This window comes from Mustela nivalis (genome assembly GCF_964662115.1).
Source record: "Mustela nivalis genome assembly, chromosome: 10".
Lineage (NCBI taxonomy): Eukaryota > Metazoa > Chordata > Mammalia > Carnivora > Mustelidae > Mustela > Mustela nivalis.
In genome coordinates this window covers 46,036,085-46,057,747 of record NC_139029.1, presented here as the reverse complement: position 1 = coordinate 46,057,747, position 21,663 = coordinate 46,036,085, and the positions used below count along the sequence as shown (strand labels likewise).

Sequence of the window (21,663 nt, the reverse complement as noted above, 5' to 3'; positions counted from 1 at the left end):
CTTCTGGGTATTTAGGAAACAAAGAAGAGAATATTAAAAAAAAAAATCCTTTCTCCTTTGGAGACTACATTTTATTAGGAATAGACAACACCTAATATAAATAAAACACAGAGTGTACTAGAAAGTGATAAGGGGATGAGGAGTGCCAGAAAAGAGGGAGGTAGTTGCTGAGAAGTGAGATTGGAGTTAACACATGAAGGACCTGAGGTGCTGACCTTATGGAAATCTGATGGGAAATTGTTGCAGGCAGGAGAACAGCCAGTGCAAAGACCCTGATGTGGGAAGAGCAAATGGGCTAATATAGCTTGCATGTGGAGTATGTAATCTGCAAGGCCCCCAGAGACACTCTATTTAGCAAAATTAACTCTGGTGACTAATCCAACGCATAAATACAATCTTGGACCATGGCCTACACAGCATCTTAGCTTAGGTGTGGTGCTGTCCCTTAAAGACAAACAGGGAAATGGACACCCAACACTTCCATTTACATCAGGGGCACCAACATTCTTGTAAGAAGGGAAATTCTGAAACTACCTTCATCTCCTTCCTCTCCACTTTCACCAAGTCCTATTAGATCTTCCTTCCAAAGTCAGTCTTGCCATCTTTATTTATTCCTCTGCCAACATTCTCATCCAGCCATTCATCATTAAAGAAAAGTTACTGAACTGCCTGGGTGGCTCAGTAGGTTGTGTCCAACTCTTGAGTTTGGCTCACATCATGATGTCAGGGTCATGAGATCAAGCCCCACACCAGGCTCCCTGCTAAGCAGAGAGTCTGCTTAAGATTCTCTCCCTCTCCCTCTGCCCCGCCCCCCGCTGTACACACACCTTCTCTCTCTCTCAAATAAGTAAATAAATCTATAAAAAGAAAAAAGAAATTATTAAGCACCTGTATGTGCCATCATGGAGTACATATGCTGAACAAGACAGATGTAGTTCTAGCCTCCCAGAGCTGATAGTTCAAAGGAATCTCAGCCTCCAGAACTTCATTAGAAGAAAAATGCCTCCTCACTGGCATCCTTGAATTTAGTTTCTGTTCCTTGTAAGTCATCCTGAATCAGCTGCTGGTCAATGTAAAACTCAGGATGATTCTAGAAGATACCCTACTGGTCTCAAAACTGGCTATCCCAGGTTTGCCCCCTTATGCAATGCAGTCTCCCCTCCTCCTCCAACTAGAACCCATCTGCCCCAACCTGGGCTGGCTCCTTTACAACCCCTTGTCAGCACTTCTGTCCATGACATTCCTCCAGCTTTGAATGTCATCTCTTAGAGTTCTCCAGAGTCCATGTTAGCCATATACCCTTTCTCAAGCCTTCACCATTGACTGGGAGTAGAGAGGTCCCCATTTTTTTACTCATTTGTTCTTTTGATACTTGAGTCTACTAGATGTTAGGACCTGGGTGAGCAAACTGTAGTTCTGACCCCACAAAACATCAAATCTAGGAGATAAGATAGAGATCAACTCAAAAAAAAAAAAAATCAGATTTATTATTTGATTATAAAATGACTATTATTTTATTATTTATCAAAAAATGGATGCTTCACAAATCATGTGACATTCTATAAAGGAAAAGTATAAGATACTGTGACAACATTCAGTAAGTAAAATAGAACTTAGTTTGGAGGTGATATTGGGCAAGAAAAGGCTTCTTCCTTGAAGAACTGGACTTCTGAGCTAAGATTCAGTGCAGCGCCATCCAGTGGAACTTCCTACAGTGATGGAAATTTTCTGTTCTTTACCTGTAGCCACCAGCCGGGCCTGGCTCCCAAACATCTTTAATGAAGGGGCGCTTGGGTGACTCAGTGGGTTAAAGCCTCTGCCTTCGGCTCAGGTCATGATCCCAGAGTCCTGGGATTGAGCCCCAAATCGGGCTCTCTGCTCGGCAAGGAGCCTGCTTCCTCCTCTCTCTCTGCCTGCCTCTCTGCCTACTTGTGATCTCTTGTCTGTCAAATAATAAATAAAATCTTAAAAAAAAAAATCTGAAATGTGTGGCCAGTGCATCCGAGGAACCAGACTTTAAACTGTTTTTTTGTTTCAGTTAACTTATATTTAAATAGCCACATGTGCCTAGTGACTACTGTATTAGATGGTGTGAATCCATGGATGAGGAGGAGTTAGATACATTGGCAGAAGGTGGGAAGAGTCTGTAGAAAGGAGAAAGAATGTGACAAAAGTCCTGAGGCTAGAGTGAGCATTGCCTGCATGTTTGGGGACAGGACAGAAGGACAGTGTGGTGGCAACACAGGCAGTGGAGAGAAGCATCCTGAGATGAGCCAGGAAAGTAGGGGGAATCCAAGCCAGACAGGGCGTGAAAACCTCAAATTAAGGATTCTGACTTGTATCCAAATAGCAGTGTGATGCTATGGAAGGATGGTGAGCAAAAGAGTGACATGATCAGGTTACACTGGGAAAAAAAAAAAATCATTCCGGCTCCAAGAAGAAGAGATTGCAAAGTCAAAGTGCATACGTGACATCAGTTAGGTTCTTGCATAAATCCAGACAAGTGACAAAGGTATGTGGCACTGGACACGGAAAGAAGGCAAAGATGTGGCCTGAGTTGAGGCTTATCACTGACTTCCTAAGTGGCTTAGGGAAAGGCCCCTAACTCTCTGGGTCTCCATTTCTCTCTTCAGCTGTAAAATGGGAACTACCACCCTGCCCCACCTACCTTGCATGACAATCAAATGGCTATGAACACACTTTGCAAACTACACAGGTTCTGTGACTGTGAGGGGTTAACATTATTGCTCAATCCCACATGGGTTACTCCCTCTCTGCTCCTCCTCCCTCCAACCATTACTCACATAGCTAGTACAACTTAGAACAAAACAGTACTTCACTGGCCTCATAGGTGCTGGGTTACAACTTAGAACAAAACAGTACTTCACTGGCCTCATAGGTGCTGGGTTTTTCCATTCAACTGGACTATTTCATCCTTAGGGGCTCAGAATTTGTTATATACCTCTTCTGTACACACTCTGGGACTTAACAAAAACCACAGCACATAGTAGTGCTCAGAGAATAAAGTGAGAACTAGAGGATACTTGACAAATGCCTCTTGGCTGAAAGACATCTCCTGCTTACCTTTTTCCTTTTTGCTAATGGAAGCTGGTACTGACTAGAACATTTTCATGTTGAAAATGAAATGTTGAACATTTTCATCTTCTTGGGATGATTAAGATTGTGGGTCCAAAAAGAGATAGAGGTCCTTGAAATTAGGGACAGTATATATCGCTAAGACTTATGTGTTCCCACTGCACTTTTTAAATATGCAAATATCAACCCAATAAAGACCCTCCAATTTGGGGGGCAGTGGAAGTAGTCAAACAGAATATAGGATTTGGAGCCATCTTGCTGGGAGTCTTGTCCTGTCTCTAATACCTGTTAGTTTCAGAGCCTCAATATTCTATGTGTCAAACAGAAAGAACGGCAGTCTATCTCATACAGTTACTATGATACTTAAGCAAGATGAGGGATACCACCATTTTGCTTGTTTGTTTTTAGCTCCAAGTAACATTAATGCAGTGACCACTGATTGAGCAGCAACACTGTGTCAGGGAATGTGTTAGATGCTGGGAACAAAGGGGTGATTCTCTTCAAGAGTTCAGCTCATGGTTTTGAGGAAACCAAAGAAGTCACTGATTACAGTGCAATCCAATAAGGACCAGATCAAATGCTCTATGGTGAGGACAGAGTGAAGACAGTGCGCTCTGGGGCAGCAGAGAGGGCTTTCTCACCCTCTCCTTCCTCTCAGGTTGGCAAGAGAGGCAGGGGTCAGAGGTCATCAAAGAAGGCTCCCAGGAGCAAGTAATGCTGAAGATTACCAGTACCTGTGTACAAGGTGGGCAGCTGAGTGAAGAAGGTAAGAGAATATTCCAGATAATGAAAATAACAGACATCTCATCCATTCATGTACTCAACAAACATGAAGCAGGCATACCAGAGACAAGGAACTCTGGAACTACAGATAGATAAGGCCTGACCCCTGCTCATGGGGCACACAGTTTCCACAGGAGCAGATAGTCGGAAAGGCACCTGCAACGCAGTACGGTTAGTACAACAGTGAGGGTGAGCTCAGGGTCCCCTACACAGTAGCAAATTCTGAAAACTTCAGGGAGCTTAATAGGACTTCCAAGCAGGGGGCATGGGGAGTGAAATGGTACTGGAGAGAGGGGCAAAGGGTAGAGCATGAGGCGGGCAGCAGCAGCCCACCCCTTGCTCATATTAATCGTGTGACCTCAGGTCGGTTACTTAACCCTTCAAAGCTCATTGCTTCCAGCTACAGAACAGGCAGAATAATACAAACTCTCTCAAGAGGCTGTCACGTGGACAAAAGGAAGTGACGGTAGCAAGTATTCAGCACGGTATCTGGAACGTGAATGCCCAAGAATGTCACCATCGCCACCATCTTATTACTTTTGTTGCTGATGTTCTGATTAACTGGACTACGAGGAAAACCATCTCCAGCGGTGGGAACCACTCAGGAAAGGAAAGTACTAACGCCACTCTCAAGCTCTTCCTTAAGTCTTCGAAAAAGAAGACACAGAACAAGATGTATACTGCGTTGCCCTCTGCCCTATGCCAGCACTTGCCAAAGCCTCCCAGACAGAGAACCCTAACCAGACAGGGAGGGAGCAAAGGGTTCCAAAAGGCACCTCCCTAATCGACTCTGACATTTCAGGGTTTTATCTTCGAAGTTCATTCTCCTCCGCAAGCTACCCATTTCTGTGACTGTTAACCTTCCTCATCGCCACAGGAAGAGGCCATGCTTCTTCATTTCCAGGCACTGTTAGGGTACTAGGAGTTTACTCACTTAGTCCTCACAATCACCCTTTGGAGATAAGCTACAATGATCATTCCCATTTTACAGATAAGGAAACTCGGGCAAGAAACCTGAAGTAATTTGTCCAGGATGATGAGCTCATCAATGTTGGCAACGGGCTGTCAATCCAAACAGTCGGACTGGGGCATCTATCCCCTACGGTGAGCTACCTCCTTGGTATAAAAATGCTTCCTTCTCTAAGTCTCCCACCAGCAATGAGCTGCAAGTAGTTGGGTCACGCCCATGCTACGCCTTCTGGCACATGGCCACGCAGCCATACTCCATGTGAGGGGACAGCCTAAGACCCAGCAGCTTTACCCTAGGAGCCTCGATAAAATAGCCTCACTTAGGACAAAAGCCCATGGCACTCCTGGGGCTCACGGGGTTCACACAGATGACGAGCTGGCCGCCGCCGGGAGGTGATTAAAAATCTACCATTAAACCAAGCTGTACTTAGAGCAGACCTTTTTTAAAGTAGCTTTTCATCAGGGGATTATATTTTCTTCTTGACAATTTCCTTAATGGCAAGAAAAGCTATACGTTAGAAGAACAAAGGAGACCCAAGGGCAAAGAGTAGAAGATTCTCACCAAGGCAGGGGTGGAGAGCAAGGAGGGAGGTGGAAGATTAAACAGGCAGAAGGCATGTGCCCCCACTTTTATTCCTATAGAAGGCTCCGGCTCTGCCCACCCCCACCTCCCCTCTCTGCCTTCTTCTCTGGGGGCACTAACAGCAGCCCAGAGCTCATTAAAGTTTAAACAGACTGATCAATACAGACAGAATGGTGAATTGTCCATCTGCAAATTACCAAGCTCTTCATGAATATTTAAGGAACAAAACTAGGAACAGGGAGAAAAGAGAAACCAGGACTTTATTTTTCCCTCTGAAAGAAACAAAAGACAAAAGTATCTCTGTCCTTCCTGTTCACCAGGTTCTAAAACCAGTCAAGTGTGACAAGGGAGCGTCACTTCCTTTCCCAAGCCAGGGGGCAGACTACAATCCAAGGCCATTCCACATCAGCGGGTGTCTGGCACAATTCGATGTCCTTGCTTTCTCAAAACACACCACGTGTACCTGCCACTCAGGCCTTTGCACATGCTGTTGCCTCTGAATGAAATGAGGCTCCTCCGACCTGTCCACCTGGAAGGTAGGACAGTCCAGCAACTCACAGTGCAGCGTTGGAGTCACTCCCGCCTACCTTCTAACTGCATGAACTTGGGTAACTGACCTAACCTTTCTGCACCTGCTTCCTCCTCGATACAAAAGGGGTTGTAATAGGGCTACCTTCCTACAGTCCTTGCGAGGATTCACATAGACCATGCATGCTAACAGAGTTTATTATAGCACTGGACATGCATGAAGGCATGGGTGTTAGCTATGATTATCAGTGACCTCTTCCACATTTGGTTACATGGGAACAGAACCTCTGCATGTTCCACACCCTGGGTCCTGTCTCCCTGAGCTCCTCTGGATTACCCTTTCCTCAGCTCCAGCCATAGCCACTGAGGACCCTGCAAGTACTGAGTCACAGTTTAACTGTCTGCTGTTCTCTGCCACTGGACTGTGAGTACCCGAAAGTCAAGGCCTGCATCTAAAGCATCCCAACAATGTCCCTGGTACCAGGTGTGCACAACAGACATGCTCAGCAGGTGGGAGCAGGGGAGCATAAGCAAGGATAGAACAGCACAGCTGTGGCCATACCTTTGTGACAACACAGCATGCAGCCCAGATGTCCTCGGAGGACTGCTCATGGTGGTTGAACTGAGGCTCCCACTGGTTGATCGGCTGGTCTGCAAAAGCCAAAAGGATGCCCCTCTGGTCTACCAGAGCCGCACGCACACTTCCTGTTCCAACGTCCACACCCACGTAGTAGTTCCCTGGTTCCTGATCTCCGCCAAGCATTATGGTCCCTTCACCTGCAGTGACCAAGGACAAAAACCACATGAAGACCCAGTGGGTCTGCACAATCAGGCACAAAACACCTTCAAGTGGAAATGAAAGGGGCGCAGCTGGCCACTGGTGGCCATTTACTTATTCTACCCAACTGCTCACAGTATGCCAACAGGTAGGTGGTGGGTAAACAAGACAGGCAAGGCCTCAGACATGGAGTTTCCATGCTTGGAAGGAAGTCAGATGTTCAGCAGTTGTGAGTTGCATAATTAAGTGAAGTCATGATACTGGGTGAAAAGGGCTATACAGGAAAACATGGGGCCGTGGAATCCGGCCAATCCAGAGGTAACAGACATGCATTTATTCTCACTGAATTTGACTCAGGAGGAGGACAGTGGCCACAGGACTACAAAGGAACCTCATCTACCCTGTCAAAAGCTCACTCCAAAAATGGTCTACTAAGTACCTGTTACATGCCCAACACGGTGAAAAGTCCATGCACCCCCTCTATTCCTCACTAGGACCCTGGAAGGAGTACACTTAAATCTCTAATTCACAGGTTATCGGGGGAAACTCCAAGAGGCACATGCTACTCTCTTACAGCAAGGTCCACACATGTGAGAAGAGTAAATGTACATGATGCACACTGTACTGATGGGGAAACAGGTCTCAGGGAAGCGAAGAGAGGTGGCAGCATCACTAACAAGCAGCCAGGACCCGTGGTCTCCCCTCCGCGCACTGCCAAGTCCCAGGCCTTTCCCACTCGAGTGCTCTTAACAGCTTGCAAGGTCGTTTTGGAGAAGAGGCAAATACACTGCAGCCCAGTGTTGAAGTGACTGGGAATGGGGAAGGAGCCTCACGGGAGACAGGATCAGGAATTTGTTAGACAATCTGTTTTCTTTACAGACCCCTTGTGAGTTACAAGGAAATCGGACCAGAGAACACTCAGGAATTCCTTAGCCTTCATTGCTGCTCCAAGTCCCTCTGGTCAGATTAGCCCACGTGACACAGAAATCTCACAGGAGCTTTCATTTCCCAGATCAGCCTTCCACTGAGTAAGAACAAACCCCCAAGACAAGCACTCGGGTGAACAGGCTACAACTCCCCAGGTGAGCCCGGGGCAGCCGCAGCACCCGGAGTCTCATTTCCACCCAGAAAGCTGTCTGAGCCCTTCCATTTCAAAAAGGTAATGTTTCCCTGGCAAAGTCACACTTGGGGTTTCTAAAACGAGGCCAGCCCGCAGATGTTCAGTTACTGCTTCCTGGATATTTATCCCAGTCAGAATCAGCTTCATTAAAAGTGATTGCTTCTGACTTAATCACAATGATTCCCCAAAGGTATCTGCCCCCTCCGGCTTGCAGGCTCCCGGGCAGGTGGAGAGGGAAACGGGGAGGCCATGGTGAGCCTAAGTGCTACCTTCAGCTGGGCTTCGGGAACAGCTCCTGAGCTCCAGCCTCTGCGCTTTCCCATCATCCTGCCTCCCTCCCTTACAAGGTTTCAGGAGCTACATGGGACCCACCGCCCCTGTTATCAAGCTACGCATTCCTTCATTTTCTTCAAGCCATGACTCAAAGAGAAAGTTGAGCTGCTCCCTGTGAAACAGGCTGGGCCTGGCCCTGCCCTCCGTGCCTCCCTTCCTCCCCGCCTCCCCAGAGCGATCCCTCTGGCCCCTCTGCAGGGTCCTTGCTCAGGACTCAGGACGGCTGCAGAACAGCCTGATGCCTGGGGCATGGCATCCCAGGCCCACCAGGAGCTTCCCTCTGCGGCAGTCCTTGAACACAATCCTGCCCATTCTCACAAGAAACATCAGATGTCCTGGAGTTCCTCCAAACCTCCTAGAGTTCCTCGCAGGTTCCCAGGTGCGTCTGGCCCACTGCTTTGGACTTGCCCTTCCCTTCCTAACCCCTTCTTCTCTTGTGTGCCTGGTGATCACGGACTTACATTTTCAGTTCCAACTCGACCAATCTCCCCTTCAGGAAAGACTTCCTTGTCTTTCTCCAACCCTTGGTGCCAGGAGAGTACCGCATTCCTACTTTCTTTTAAATCCTAACCATTCTGAAATGTGATTTATTTTTGGTTCCAAGTCTGACTCCCTTACTGGCCTGAACCTGAAAAACAAAGGAATTTAGTGATTTCTGTATCCCTAGCTCCTAGCAGTGTCTGGGATAGAATCAATTCTCAATAAATGTGTACTGAATGAACAACTAGCTCGGTGAAATCAATAGAAAACAAGGATGAAAAGGTTCCTGCTTTAATCATTTGAATTCTTAACTGTGTACTTATGGGCACTAGTGTTTGCCTTTGATTCAATCTCTGTATGCTTCATTCATTCAATTAACAACTTTTCTGAATGCCTACAACCACATTTTATTAATTCTAGGATACTCTTTTTTTTTTTTCACGTTTTGCTTCTCTGAAATCAGTGACTCCCACAATCAATGGCATCTTACAATTAATTGGTAACATTGTCTTTCTTTCTTAGTGGTAAATGAAATAATAATGCATCCTGCAACTCCATGATGGATCTTCAAAGAAATGCAGAGGATGCCAGGGACCAGGCACCCCTGCTAAGAGCTAAGGATCCCTTAAAGGACAAAATAGAATGGTACACTGGCTCAGAGCTTCCTCAACATTCTTTACCTACAAATAGGAGGAAGACTGACCAAGCCAGCTGCCACACTCACATCTTCTTCACTTGGAATTCCCTCTTTTCACATCTCACTGTCTCAGGTGTGAAGGCCCAGGGATGCCGTTCCTAACACTGATCCTAGCGTACCAACAACCCTCTGCCCTTGGCTGGAGCCCTCCAAGACTATTCTAAGAGAAACAAGGAAACAAATAGGAAATGAAGAATGCATACAGGCTGCCCAGCCATCGCCCAGGCTGCTCCCCACTTCTGCCAGCCCCAGTAACAAGACAGATTCCCCCAAGAGACGGGCCCCGCTCCTCGAGTCTGAGCTCCTTGCTTCTATCTCTATCTTCCTCAGTTGGGAGCACAACATCTTATTACCCACCACCCAGACATCGATTTATTTCCAGCAAAATCCAAAGGCAGATTTCTACTCTGCAGCTCACCCAGGGCTTATCCCAGTTCTGAGTTTTGGACCCATGTCTTCACTAAACAGGAAACAGCCTACCTTTTAGGAGAGCCCCTGCCTTTTATGAAGGCTGGAGCTTTACTGGTAAACAATTAACTCCATTGTTGCTGGGGATCACAGCTGGCCCCTGTGCCAATGGTGCCTGGCACACAGCAGGAACTTGATAAGTCTTTGTGACTCCGTGGATACCTTTAAAACCTATCCTCAGGGAATAATGAAAGGTACTATGTTTACTGTATCTCCAATGCTCTGTTCCATAGCTTGCTTATATTGCCATACCACTTTTAATCCTGACCTCAACTCCTAAAGACAATTCGGAAAATACCATCCCATTTTACGGATAAGGAAAATTGAGTCCCAGGCAGGTAAAGCAGCTTGCTCCTGTATGTCATATAACTAGTAAGGAATAGAGTTGACAGCCATCCCACTTCCTCTGGTTCCAAAGTCCCCAACCATTCCTAGGGTGCTATACCACCTGATTCTCCTTCATTTATTAAACACATATTTGCCAAGGACTGTCCCTCCTCTATCTAAGACTGCCTACCTCTGAACTCAAGCCTCCTACCTCTAGAGCCTGACCATTCCCCAATGCCAAGCTGCCTCTCGCTGACAACCCCCCGTCCCCCATTTCTAAACCACATTACCAAGGCATCGGTCAGAGGCAGTCAAATCCACAGGGACCAGGGCACCAAACCTCCCAGCACTGTTCCCGCACACCTCCAAGTTCATGTTTTTCTAAGAAATAGATCCTAATTAAATATTTCAGGTTCACCATGTTTCCCATTACTATAGTTTTAAGTGATCTCTTTGTGATTGTTTCCACACCTGGACCCTGAAAGCAGGGAAGCAAGCAAGTTCAAGCCCTTGGGCGGCTTCCCTGAAACTTGACCCTTAGAGTTTTAAAAACCCTGCCAGAGAATTTTCTGCACCTCAGATCCCTTGCCTTGCCTTCTGTGCCCTTTGTTCCTCGGTCACAAGTACTCAGCTGTGTCCTGGACTCCAAACTATATCCAGTTCCCCTTCTCAATAAAACTGCAAAATGGAAAACATTCCATTTTCTAATTTGCTAAGAAAAAAATAATAATAACGTAGGATCCGTCTGTGTGTCTGGCATTTGCACATATGCCTTAATCTCTTCCAAATGAAACTCAACCAAGTTGGTAAACCTATCACCACTTTGTAATTCAGGGTGATGGGGAAATTCGCCCAAGCCCCACAAACTGCTAACAGTAGCCCCAAGATTTGAAGCCCGGCCTCTACCACAAGCGTAGGGCTCCCTCCACAACACCCACATAAAACTGAAAACAGAACTGTTAACTTCTTCAATAACAATTATCAACAAATAGCAATTTGTTGCTACAAATGTAGCAACAACTAGCAATTATAAAGCTCTACTCTGCAAATCACCCACATGATTTTGCGATTCCATCACTCCCTGTGAGGTAGGCAGTATGAGCCCAATTTCCAGTTAAAGAGACTGAGGTTCTCAGCAATAAAGCTGTTTAAGGTCACACAGTACAAAACCTGAGGAGCTGGGATTTGAAGCTAAGTTGGAAAGGCTGTAAAGCCCAATTTGTGAACAGTGAGGGTCAGAACTCTGGTTCTATCTCATTCTTTCTGGATGAAGATGAAAACTCTAAAAAGAGAAATTACTGTTAGGACTACGGGGATGGTGACCGGCAGACAGAAATGAGGACGTGGGCTGTGGGGACTACAAGAAAGAATATAACAGAGAAAAAATTCAAGCTGTGCTGGACACAAGTCCTGGGACACCTAACTTCTCAGCCTGCAGCCTCCCATCCAAGTCCCCAGAGCGGAAGGTGAGGTAGGAAAGACATTAGGGTTGGAAGCCAACAGCCAAGAAAGAATTCTTGAGACCTCTTTGGTGCAAAAGGTGGTTTTAAATCAAAGCATGGTGGCACAGGACCCTGCCCTGGGGTCAAGAGGAGTGGCCCATTATATACTTTCAAGCTGGGAGGGGTTAAGGATAGCACAAGCCTCCCCGGTGTTTTGGAAACAAGGTTTCCAGGATCCAGATCTGGGCTAGCTATTGTTGGGACAGGTCATTTATTATTGTTAGTAAACCCTCAGTCATGAGACCCTTCAGATGCATATGGGGAGGGGGTCACAAGCTTAGAGGATGATTGCTGACCTGTATCTGCAGGGGAGAGATAAAGGAAGTTTCCAAAGGCATTTTTATATGTTAAAGTAGACTCACAGGATCCTGAGGGTTGGGCTATGCCCTTAGCAAAGTATTAGCATAGAGGCAGCTGCTTCCTAAAGGAATGTCACTCTGCCTGTTTCAAGGACTTGCCAATGGGCTGTAGATAGTGAGGAAATGTAACATTTTTCTTCTGCCTTTGTTTCCCACATCAGACAGGACTCATTTTTAGTCCCTACTCATGATCAAAATACTGTTCCTATGATAAATATTTACATGGTTCATCAAATAATAGCTTGTATAAATATTATTAGTAATATGCTGCAGGAAACCACAGACTTCACGGCTGATTCTTCAACAAACGTGCAAGTTGCTCAAATGCAGCATGACAAAGGAAGAGGGACATGGGCTTGGGAGGCCGTTCTCTGCAAAACTACTTCAGCAATTCTAAGAAGGGAGTCAATGCTACAAATACTGTGCTGAAAACCCAAAAACCCACCACCTGGGGGTTGTTCTTTTATCTTTCCTTCCTCCTTTTCCCCTCCATAACTTAATAGTAATAATATTGTTTCCTAAGACTACAATCCTCCAGAGTGGGTGAGCTTACCTTCAGTCTTATTTCTTAAAAAGTCACTCCTCCAGGACCAATTAGTTGACAGTGTGAGCAGAAACAGTGTCCCAGGGATCTGAAAGGGAACGCAGTATCCTCTTTCAACTTTGATCTTTGGACTTTATTGGGAACTCAGCTACCAAAGTCCCACACTATTTAGTTAGTCATACTGCAAGCAGACAATGGTAAGTTTGGAAAGAAAAATATAAGCAATGAGTACGCCTGTCCACTTCAGTCTTCTAACAGAAAGAACTAAACAGCACTTTATTATTTTTTTTAAACAGGAAACAACAAGTGTTGGAGAGGATGTGGAGAAAGGGGAACCCTCTTACACTGTCAGTGGGAATGCAAGTTGGTGCAGGCACTTTGGAAAACAGTGTGGAGATTCTTCAAAAAATTAAAAATAGAGCTACCCTGGGGTGCCGGGGTGGCTCAGTAGGTTAAAGCCTCTGCCTTCGGCTCAGGTCATGGTCCCAGGGTCCTGGGATCAAGCCCCGCATCAGGCTGTCTGCTCAGCAGAGAGCTTGCTTCCTCCTCTCTCTTCGGCTTCTCTGCTTACTTGTGATCTCTGCCTGTCAAATAAATAAATAAGACCTTAAAAAAAAAAAAAAAATAGAGCTACCCTATGACCCTGCAATTGCACCACTGGGTATTTACAAAGATACAGATGTAGTGAAAATAGGCCCATCTGTACCCCAATGTTCATAGCAAAACTGTGGAAAGAGCCAAGATGCCCTTCAACAGACGAATGGATAAAGAAGATATGGTCCATATATACAATGGAGTATTATGCCTCTATCAGAAAAGAGAGAAAGGATGAATACCCAACTTTTGTATCAACATGGACGGGAATGGAAGAGATTATGCTGAGTGAAATAAGTCAAACAGAAAAAGGCAATTATCATATGGTTTCACTTACTTGTGGAGCATAAGGAATAACACGGAGGACGCTAAAAGAAGGAAGGGAAAAGTGAATTGAGGGAAATCGGAGGAGGAGACAAACCATGAGACACTGTGGACTCTGAGAAACAAACTGAAGGTTTTGGAGGGGAGGGAGATGGGGGTTGGGTGAGCTTGGTGGTGGGTATTATGGAGGGCACGTATTACAAGGAGCACTGGGTGTAGTGCATAAACAATGAATTTAGAACACTGAAAAAATAAAATAAAATTAAAAAACCTAAGTAGCACTTTAAATAAATCGCACACATGGTATGTAAGATGGTAAGAAAGCTTGGGATCGGAAGAAAAGAGCTAATCTGGCAATAATAACTGGTTGTCCATTGGTTTTACCAAGAATACACAGGGGAGAAAACAGTACAGGTCACTCACGGTTACTTATTCTCTTAACATGAAATGCTGTCTCCTATAGTTCCAATGACATAGTGGTTTTTGATTAATTGAGATTATATAACTGAAGTTATTAGCATGACTAACCTGATGTGCGGCACATGCCCTGTCAACGGCAGGAATTACTAGGGCCACTATTATGTCCCTTACAACAATAAATCACCTCTGGACGTCTGCAGTATACAAAGTCTAGACCTGGGTGTTCTCACAATATCTAATATCTCCAATTCCAGTAAATACAGCAAATGTTAAGTGCTTTCTCTATCCCGGGACAGTAGGACTAGGAAGCAAAAAATACAGCATCTCTGATTTTAGAGTCAACAACTTAACATAAGAATCTGATTTTTGAAAATCAAATGGCGATGATAAATTATTCCTAGTTTTTGTACTTTAAGCTAAACCGAATGCACCTAGTGAGTTACGTAGGACAGTAAAGTGGCTTCATGCTGCCACCAGAATCCTAGCCACACTCCCAGGGCCAAGCATCCTATTCCAGGACCACCTTTCCCCACAAAATGCAGAGATGATGGCTAGAAAAGGAAGTACCAATTGACTGTTTTCTCCACTGTTCCAACCACTAGATCAGACATGGGATTTTTCAGGATGCTGAAGATCTTCACTATACGTCCCTTTTCAAATACAAGCACCAAGTGATTCAAGGAGGTATACAGTATTAACAGCAGAAAGGCTGGCTATTCTTTTAATTCAAAGTTGGGTTCCAAAAGGCGGGGAAGTCAGAACTCATCCAACCACCCTGCCTGCCTCACCATGTGGCAGCCACAGAATGAAAACAGAGCCAGTTCTGCATGTGGGCCGAAACCACCACTCTCCGCCAGCCACACAGGCAAGACACAAGAGCTGACACGAATGCCAAATCCAACCATGTTGGGGACAAATGCACAGCATAGGTCCTAAAGAAATCATGGATGGAAAATCTGACTCATGAGAAGACATCCCCCAAACTCCAACAACAAAGAGTGCCTTAAGAGCAGATGAAACTGCATTTCCCACATCCTCTTCTGTACGACACTGCTGGCTCCCTCTTCTTTTCAATCCTTGTGATCTGATAAAGGAATCCCTTATTTGTAATAATGCCTCCCAAGCTCCTTATAATTTATAATGCCTTACCAAGCTACTCTCTCTGCAGAAAAAGGGAGAAGGGATGCCACATTTATAAGACCCAGTGACGCATGCGCTGTTTCTCCCAGTTACAGATGGGAATGCTGAAATTCTGCAAGTATCAATCTCCAGTTGAGGGTCACAAAAGCCAAGAGAGGAAGGAGGCTGTATTCAAATCCAGGTTTGTCTAAGCTGGAGCAGTGCTCTTGCTACTGCTGTCCCTGAAATGACTTGGTTTTTCCACGTGAACCAAGTTGCCTTTATCCTGGGCTAACTCAGAAGGCCCTTCCAACTGTGTTTATCCTGTGAAAACTTCTTGGACACACAATCATTAGAAATGGCTTCTCCCTGATTCATAAAGACAACTTATATCACTATTCATGCCACTGTAAGAAACATTAGGTATTAACCGAGAATGTTCTACCTGCTACTTCCTTGTACCTGCTGATAGGCACAGTATATCTTAATATAATAACAGGGAAAGTACTGGGTTGTGGGAGAGGGGAAGATTCTTAATGTATAAAATGGTCAAATACCTTGTAAAATAAATAGCCTCTAAGGACTCAGTCTCTGGAGAGTTCCAGAAGCACTATCAGCAAGCCTCTCCTCTGTGTGTGGCACCCCGCTCCTCCCCCAGGACAACCTCCCTCCTTGGCCAGGCACGTATATAGAGGGGAGAAGGAAGATAGAGAGGGTCCTCAGACCAGGGGTCTCATCAGAGTCCGTCTATCTTCTACAAATCCATTTTACAATGAGTTCACTAAAAGCCAGAGTATAAATCTGATGGTCTCACACTCCCAGGGTCCTGGAAGCAGAAAAATGGCAAAAAAAGAAAAACAGTGAAGACTGGCGTCCTGATTCTAAATGCTAAGTTATAATATTTTAACCCCAATATGCCAATTACCAAGCTAAGCCCATAACAGGGAAAACTGTACACACACTTAGTGATTTATTATTACGTGGACTCTTCTTTTTGGAACATGAATTCCTGACCTCTGAGTTCTGCATAATTTAAATATACGTGTAGTTTCTCTCCCTCTGTCACTTTCTTCTCCAAGAGGCTGCTGTTGATTTGCTGACATAATTAACTATGAAATGATTTTCTACTGAACTAAGCAGCCTTTCAAAGCAAGGCCATTATCATTAGCATATTGGCTGGAATCCACGGCTTTTCTGAGAAAAAATCACTCAAATTAAAACAACAGAAGAACCCACCAACCTCAGTGACTGCTGTCAGATATCAGCAAACTCAGGAAAGGCTGAGGGCAGTATTAGCTAGAACAACAAATTCCCTTCCCTGCACAATCTTCCAAAACTCCTTCCTCAGAGACCAGGGTCAGCCAGAAGCTGGCTGAGGTCTTTGGCCTCTTCTTGTGTTTACCTATTTATGAAACATGACCAGGTGGATTTAAGGTCCAAGGTGAAAGGCATAAAGAACGAGTTATTTGAAGATTAAACTTTACACTTGGGGAACTGGACAGCGCCTTTCACAAACAGGACCTGTTGAAATTACCAAGAGCTACAGGACAAGCTGAAATTGCTGACTACAACAATGCTGCTTCTTCCCAAAATAACCCCAAGGACCTCAAAGCTCTGGCTCCTGCCTGCCTCCCTAACCTCATCCTCCTACCTCCCTACCACTTCCCCCTCCAATCTCAACCCCCTATACTTCAACCCAAGGAGCTGTTAGCAGTCTCTCAAATACAGGTTAGGCACCTTTGTTCAGACTGCTCCTTTTTCCTATAATGTAAAGAATACAAATGAGCACCTCATAGAATCAGAAATATAATGAATACGTATGAACCTTTAGCCTCACAAATAATGAAGAAATGCAATATAAAACAATATAATTTTACATGTAACAAGTTGGCAAAAATGAAAAATATTGATACTACCCAGTTTGGGCAAGAGTGTGGGGAAATAGGCAGTTTCACATACTTTTAGTGATAGAGTAATGGGTTCAGCCTTTCTAAACAATCTGGCACTATCTGTCCATTTTAAAAAATCAACCCTTTTACCCAACAGTTTAACTTCTAAGAATTTATGGATTGCCAAAAGGTAGATATCAAAAATATACATTATAACATGTTTTTATCAAGGCAAGAGCACAGTCATAAAAACTCTGGAAACAAATTAACTGTTTATGAATAGGGGACTTGCTAAAACCTACACATAAGCAGCTATTAAAACCAGTGAGGAGGAGCTGAAGAAAAACGCTACTGATATGTTATTAAATAAAAGAGCAAGTTCTTCAAGATGCCAGTATGACCCCATTTGTACTTTTTTTTTTTTTAAGAAGACTGTAAGAGGTTCTCAAACTGTGATCTCCAACAGAACAACGTCAGCATCACCAGGGAAGGCACTAGAAATGCAAATTCTCAGGCTCCAGCCCAGATCTAGGGATGCCAAAACTCTGGGAGTGCAGCTCCAAGGCCAGTGCCACAGAGGCCCTCCAGCGATCCTGACCCACGCTGCAGCAGGACAGCCAAAGCATCCTATAAAGACCTAACAGACGAGATTCAGAAAGAACACACAAACTCCGGCTTCCCACAGGGACACCCAGGGAAAAGAAAGGTCATGGAAACTTGGAGGGCTATCTCTAAATGCCTCTCTCCACTGCCCCCATTTTCACAAGAAGCACCTATTACGGTAATAATAAGGAAGATCTTCCTAATATGGAGTGGAACTCGTTGTGCATGGTTCCCACCCTCCACACCTCATTCTTGTAATCACAGGATCATCCAAACTACCTAATCCCTTTTAGGTAAACTAGCCCTTCAAATGCTTTGAGATGATTCTTGTGACCTCCTATTGGTCATCTTCCTCCATGCTATAGATTTCTGGTTCCTATAACGGCTCACCCATGCCCTGGCTTTTTCTAAAATAAAAGGGATGAGGCACACTTGATACACTTCACAAGAAGGATCTTCAGACTCTCGTGTTCCCATATGACATTGTGCAGAGCCAAGGTAAGTGGACTGAGAGCACACAGTAAGCACATAGGTCTCCATCTGTCTGGAGAACGCCCCCCGGGATGCGACAAACACCAGGACAAATCAGGGGCCCATTCAGCCCAATATCCAATCTCTGACACTAATATCAGAATAATCTGTTCGGGGGAAAAAGGAAAGGGAGCTCAAATATCTTCACAAACTATGATGGAGGGTTCTGAGGGAGCCCTCATCTAGTACCCGTCTTCTCCTACTAAGTCCCTAAAATTAGTGCGACCGATGCTTTATCAGTATATATCTTCACACGAGTCCAGATGTTTCTTGTATGTGTTTTGATTCAAGCCTCATCTTGGATCAGTAAACTTCTTAGGAGCACTTACTCTGTGCCAGGCACGGTACCAGTGACTTAGGACACGGGCTTGCTATTCTTCCCAACACCCTAGAGGGGTCCATGCTTAGAAATAGGATAACTAAGGTTCTGTGCACTTGGGTTACTTAGCCGCCGTCACAGAGCCAATAAAAACCAGAGAAGGACTTCAATCCTATGCCCCTTCCTCCACGCCACACAATACTTCTATACATTCTAAGAGTAGCCTCATTCAAACATCAAAGTTGGTGAGAAATTCTATAATCCCAGAATTTGGTGAACCACACCAAGATTAGTCCGCTGAAATCACAATTTTATAGAGCATCTTCCTCTCAGCCTTCATCCCCCACAACCCACCAGTAACGGAGTCCTTTTTTAAACTCTCCATCCTGTGGCCAGCTGAGCAGAATGCAAGCTACTCAGCCAACAGCCTGGTCTGTAACCAGAGACCCAAATCTGGATGGCCAAGGAGCTGGTAACACATTGAGCCTGAATGATTTCTACCTCATTTCTCTAGTCTCCCTAAACCTACCTCACACATACATCACTGTATATGTACCCGCTGTTTGAACTCGTGCTTCCTCCATATTGATACAGACCTCGTCAATAATTTAAGATGATAGGTTGGAGTGGGGGAGAAGGGTTGTTATAGAAGTCTCCTGAGAGAAGTATGTCTCATTCGGGAAGGAAATTTCATCATTTCTCCCTTGCATGTCAAACCTACTTCTCCGAGATATACTATTCCCTTCTCTCCTCTCTCTCAGTGAGCGGCACCACCAACCACTGGGCTACTTAGCTGGGCATCTGGAGGTTATCATGACTCCCATGCAGTTATTCTCAGCTTCTCTTCCTCCCTACACTACCTACTCAAACCCTTTCCTGCCTACCCTGTGTCCCAGGGACTATAGTTGGGATTTCCAGGCACTTCAATCCTCCTCTGTCCTCTAGTTGGGGTTGGACAATGAGAGCACCAGCTTCAAGGAGGAAGGAGAGTAAGGTCAGGACTCCCTTTGCTCAGAGATGAACTGAACTACCTTATCTCTTGAACAAAGGTGCTGAATCCTCTAAAGGCAGCTCTCCACACATAGTTACTCCTCTGGGATTCTGGTAACCATTCCTCACCTTGCCCCCTTATTTTATTTTTTTTAAAGATTGTATTTATTTATTTATTGGACAGAGAGAGATCACAAGTAGACAGAGAGGCAGGCACAGAGAGAGGGCAAAGCAGGCTCCCCGCTGAGCAGAGAGCCCAATTCAAGGCTTGATCCCAGGACCCTGAGATCATGACCTGAGCCAAAAGCAGAGGCTTAACCCACTGAGCCACCCAGGCACCCCAACACCTTGCCCCTTTAAATAGAAAGATAGAACAATCCTATTGTTATTAGCCCTAGGGATGATTCGGGAGGCCCACATTCTCCTTAAATAGTTCGATTACTGAAAATTATCCTAATTGGAGGGTGTCTTGTTTCCTTTTGATCTACTTCCTGGATTGTGCCCTTTTGGGCCTTAAGAAATAAGTGGTCCTATTATTGCTGATGCCTGGATACTTCAAAATCCCTTCCTCACACCCTCAAATAGTCCCTTCTTTAAATTTTCTTCAGAAATTGAAGTTGAAGTTGAAGACCTCTACTGCTAGCCAAGATGGAGTTACAGGAACTGTATTTACCCTCCCACTAAAAACAACTTAAAAAAAAAAAAAAGGAAACAAGCTTCCAGAACTGTGAGAAAATACATTTCAGTCATGTAAACCACTCCCCCACCCCAACACACACACACAAAAGGAAACAAAATATAGGAAACAAAGGTTCTCAGGACACTGGACATTAGGCAATGAAGTTCAGTGTGGGGGAAAATGAAGTGTCCTGAATTGGCTCAAGCTTAATGTGTGGGACTATGGCACAGAGGCAGAAATCAGCCAAGCCCTACAGTCTCCCTGAATGGAGGAGACAGAGCCAGGAGTTTACAGAAAACAGGTTAGATTTCTTGGGGCAGAGTACAAGAAAGGAGAGAGTTGCACAGAGGGAGAACTCCAGAGAACTGCAAAGGGTGCTCCTCAAGTATTCAGTAGAATACCAACCACTGTATGCATGTGAAGAAACCATCTGAGCCAGAGGCTCCCAGAGTGAACAACTTCACATAGCACCATGAATAGTACCTATTCACACCAGCCACAGTGGAAAACCTTGTCACTGGGTATAGTACATAGAAGAGTTTTACCTCAGCAGTGAGGAAGGATTAGCCCTGGTCCCACCTAACAAAGCTTAAAGCAAGACTCAAAAGAATCCAATGGTTTCCTAATACCTCACACATGCCCCAGAATAAAGTTTGAGGGTATTTATAAAGTTACAAAAATATCTAGCACCAAACAAGGTAAAGTAGATAATGTCTGCTATTCAATCAAAATTAACCAGACACACAAAGATGAAGGAAAAGACTAACCAAAATGAGAAAAAGCAATGGGCACTGACCTAGAATTGACATATTTGATAGAATTAGTAGACACAGATATTAAAACAGCTATGATACTTGTATTTCATATGTTCAGAAAGCTAGAGAAGAGATTGAACTTGAAAGTTCAGACATGGAAGATATAAAAGACTCAGGCTGAAATGCTAAAAATGACAACTAAGATGTCTGTGATAGAAAACTGTATAGAATGGGACAATACAGAAGAAAGGATTAGTGACCTTCAAAATACAGTAACAGACACTATCCACTGACAAAAAGAGAGAAAAGATTTTTCAAAAATAAACAGCCATCAGTGAGCTGTGGAAAAACTTCAAATGGCATACTATATGTGAAATGGGAATCCCAGAAGGAAAGAACAAAGATTTCAGGAGCAATATTTGAAAATATATTGGCCACAAATCTTCCAAATTTGATGAAAACTATAAACCCATAGATTCAAGAATATCAATGAACCCTAAGCACAAGAAATACGAAGAAAACTAACCCAAGAAAATCATATCCAAATTGTTCAAAACCAATGATAAAGAAAAATCTTAAAAGTAGCTTAGGGGAAAGGGTGGCAACAATATGCACAAAAGAAAGAAACATATGAGAAGGGCAACAGATTTCTCATCAGAAATAATAATTTAAACTAGGAGACAGTAGAGTAAGATCTTTGAAATACTGAAAGAAAAAACTTCATATCTAAAATTCTCTACCTTGCGGAAAAAAACTTTCAAAACTCAAGCTTTAATAAAGACTAATTCAGACATAGAAAAGATGAAAAAATGCATCGCCAGCAGAAATCCCCACAAGAAGCAGAGAGGAAAATGTCAGCACATGAAAATCTGG

General features: G+C 44.4%; 1 protein-coding gene across 21 annotated transcripts in view; it reads right to left on the bottom strand.

The window, feature by feature from the left end:
- The window catches only part of FGGY (FGGY carbohydrate kinase domain containing), a 399,594-nt gene that overhangs the window by 369,842 nt on the left and 8,089 nt on the right, over positions 1-21,663 (bottom strand). For 12 of the 21 annotated variants that reach the window (XM_082687728.1, XM_082687723.1, XM_082687710.1 and 9 more), the window contains exons 2-3: positions 12,577-12,655; positions 6,522-6,736 (exon numbers count right to left, since the gene is read on the bottom strand). The exons of 2 other annotated variants lie outside the window; for them this stretch is intronic. In XM_082687728.1, coding sequence (XP_082543854.1) covers positions 6,522-6,722 — 201 coding nt within the window. In that variant the 5' untranslated portion in view covers positions 6,723-6,736; positions 12,577-12,655. The remainder of the gene's footprint in view (positions 1-6,521; positions 6,737-12,576; positions 12,656-21,663) is intronic. 7 more of the 21 variants (XM_082687726.1, XM_082687711.1, XM_082687727.1 and 4 more) reach the window with 2 other exon arrangements.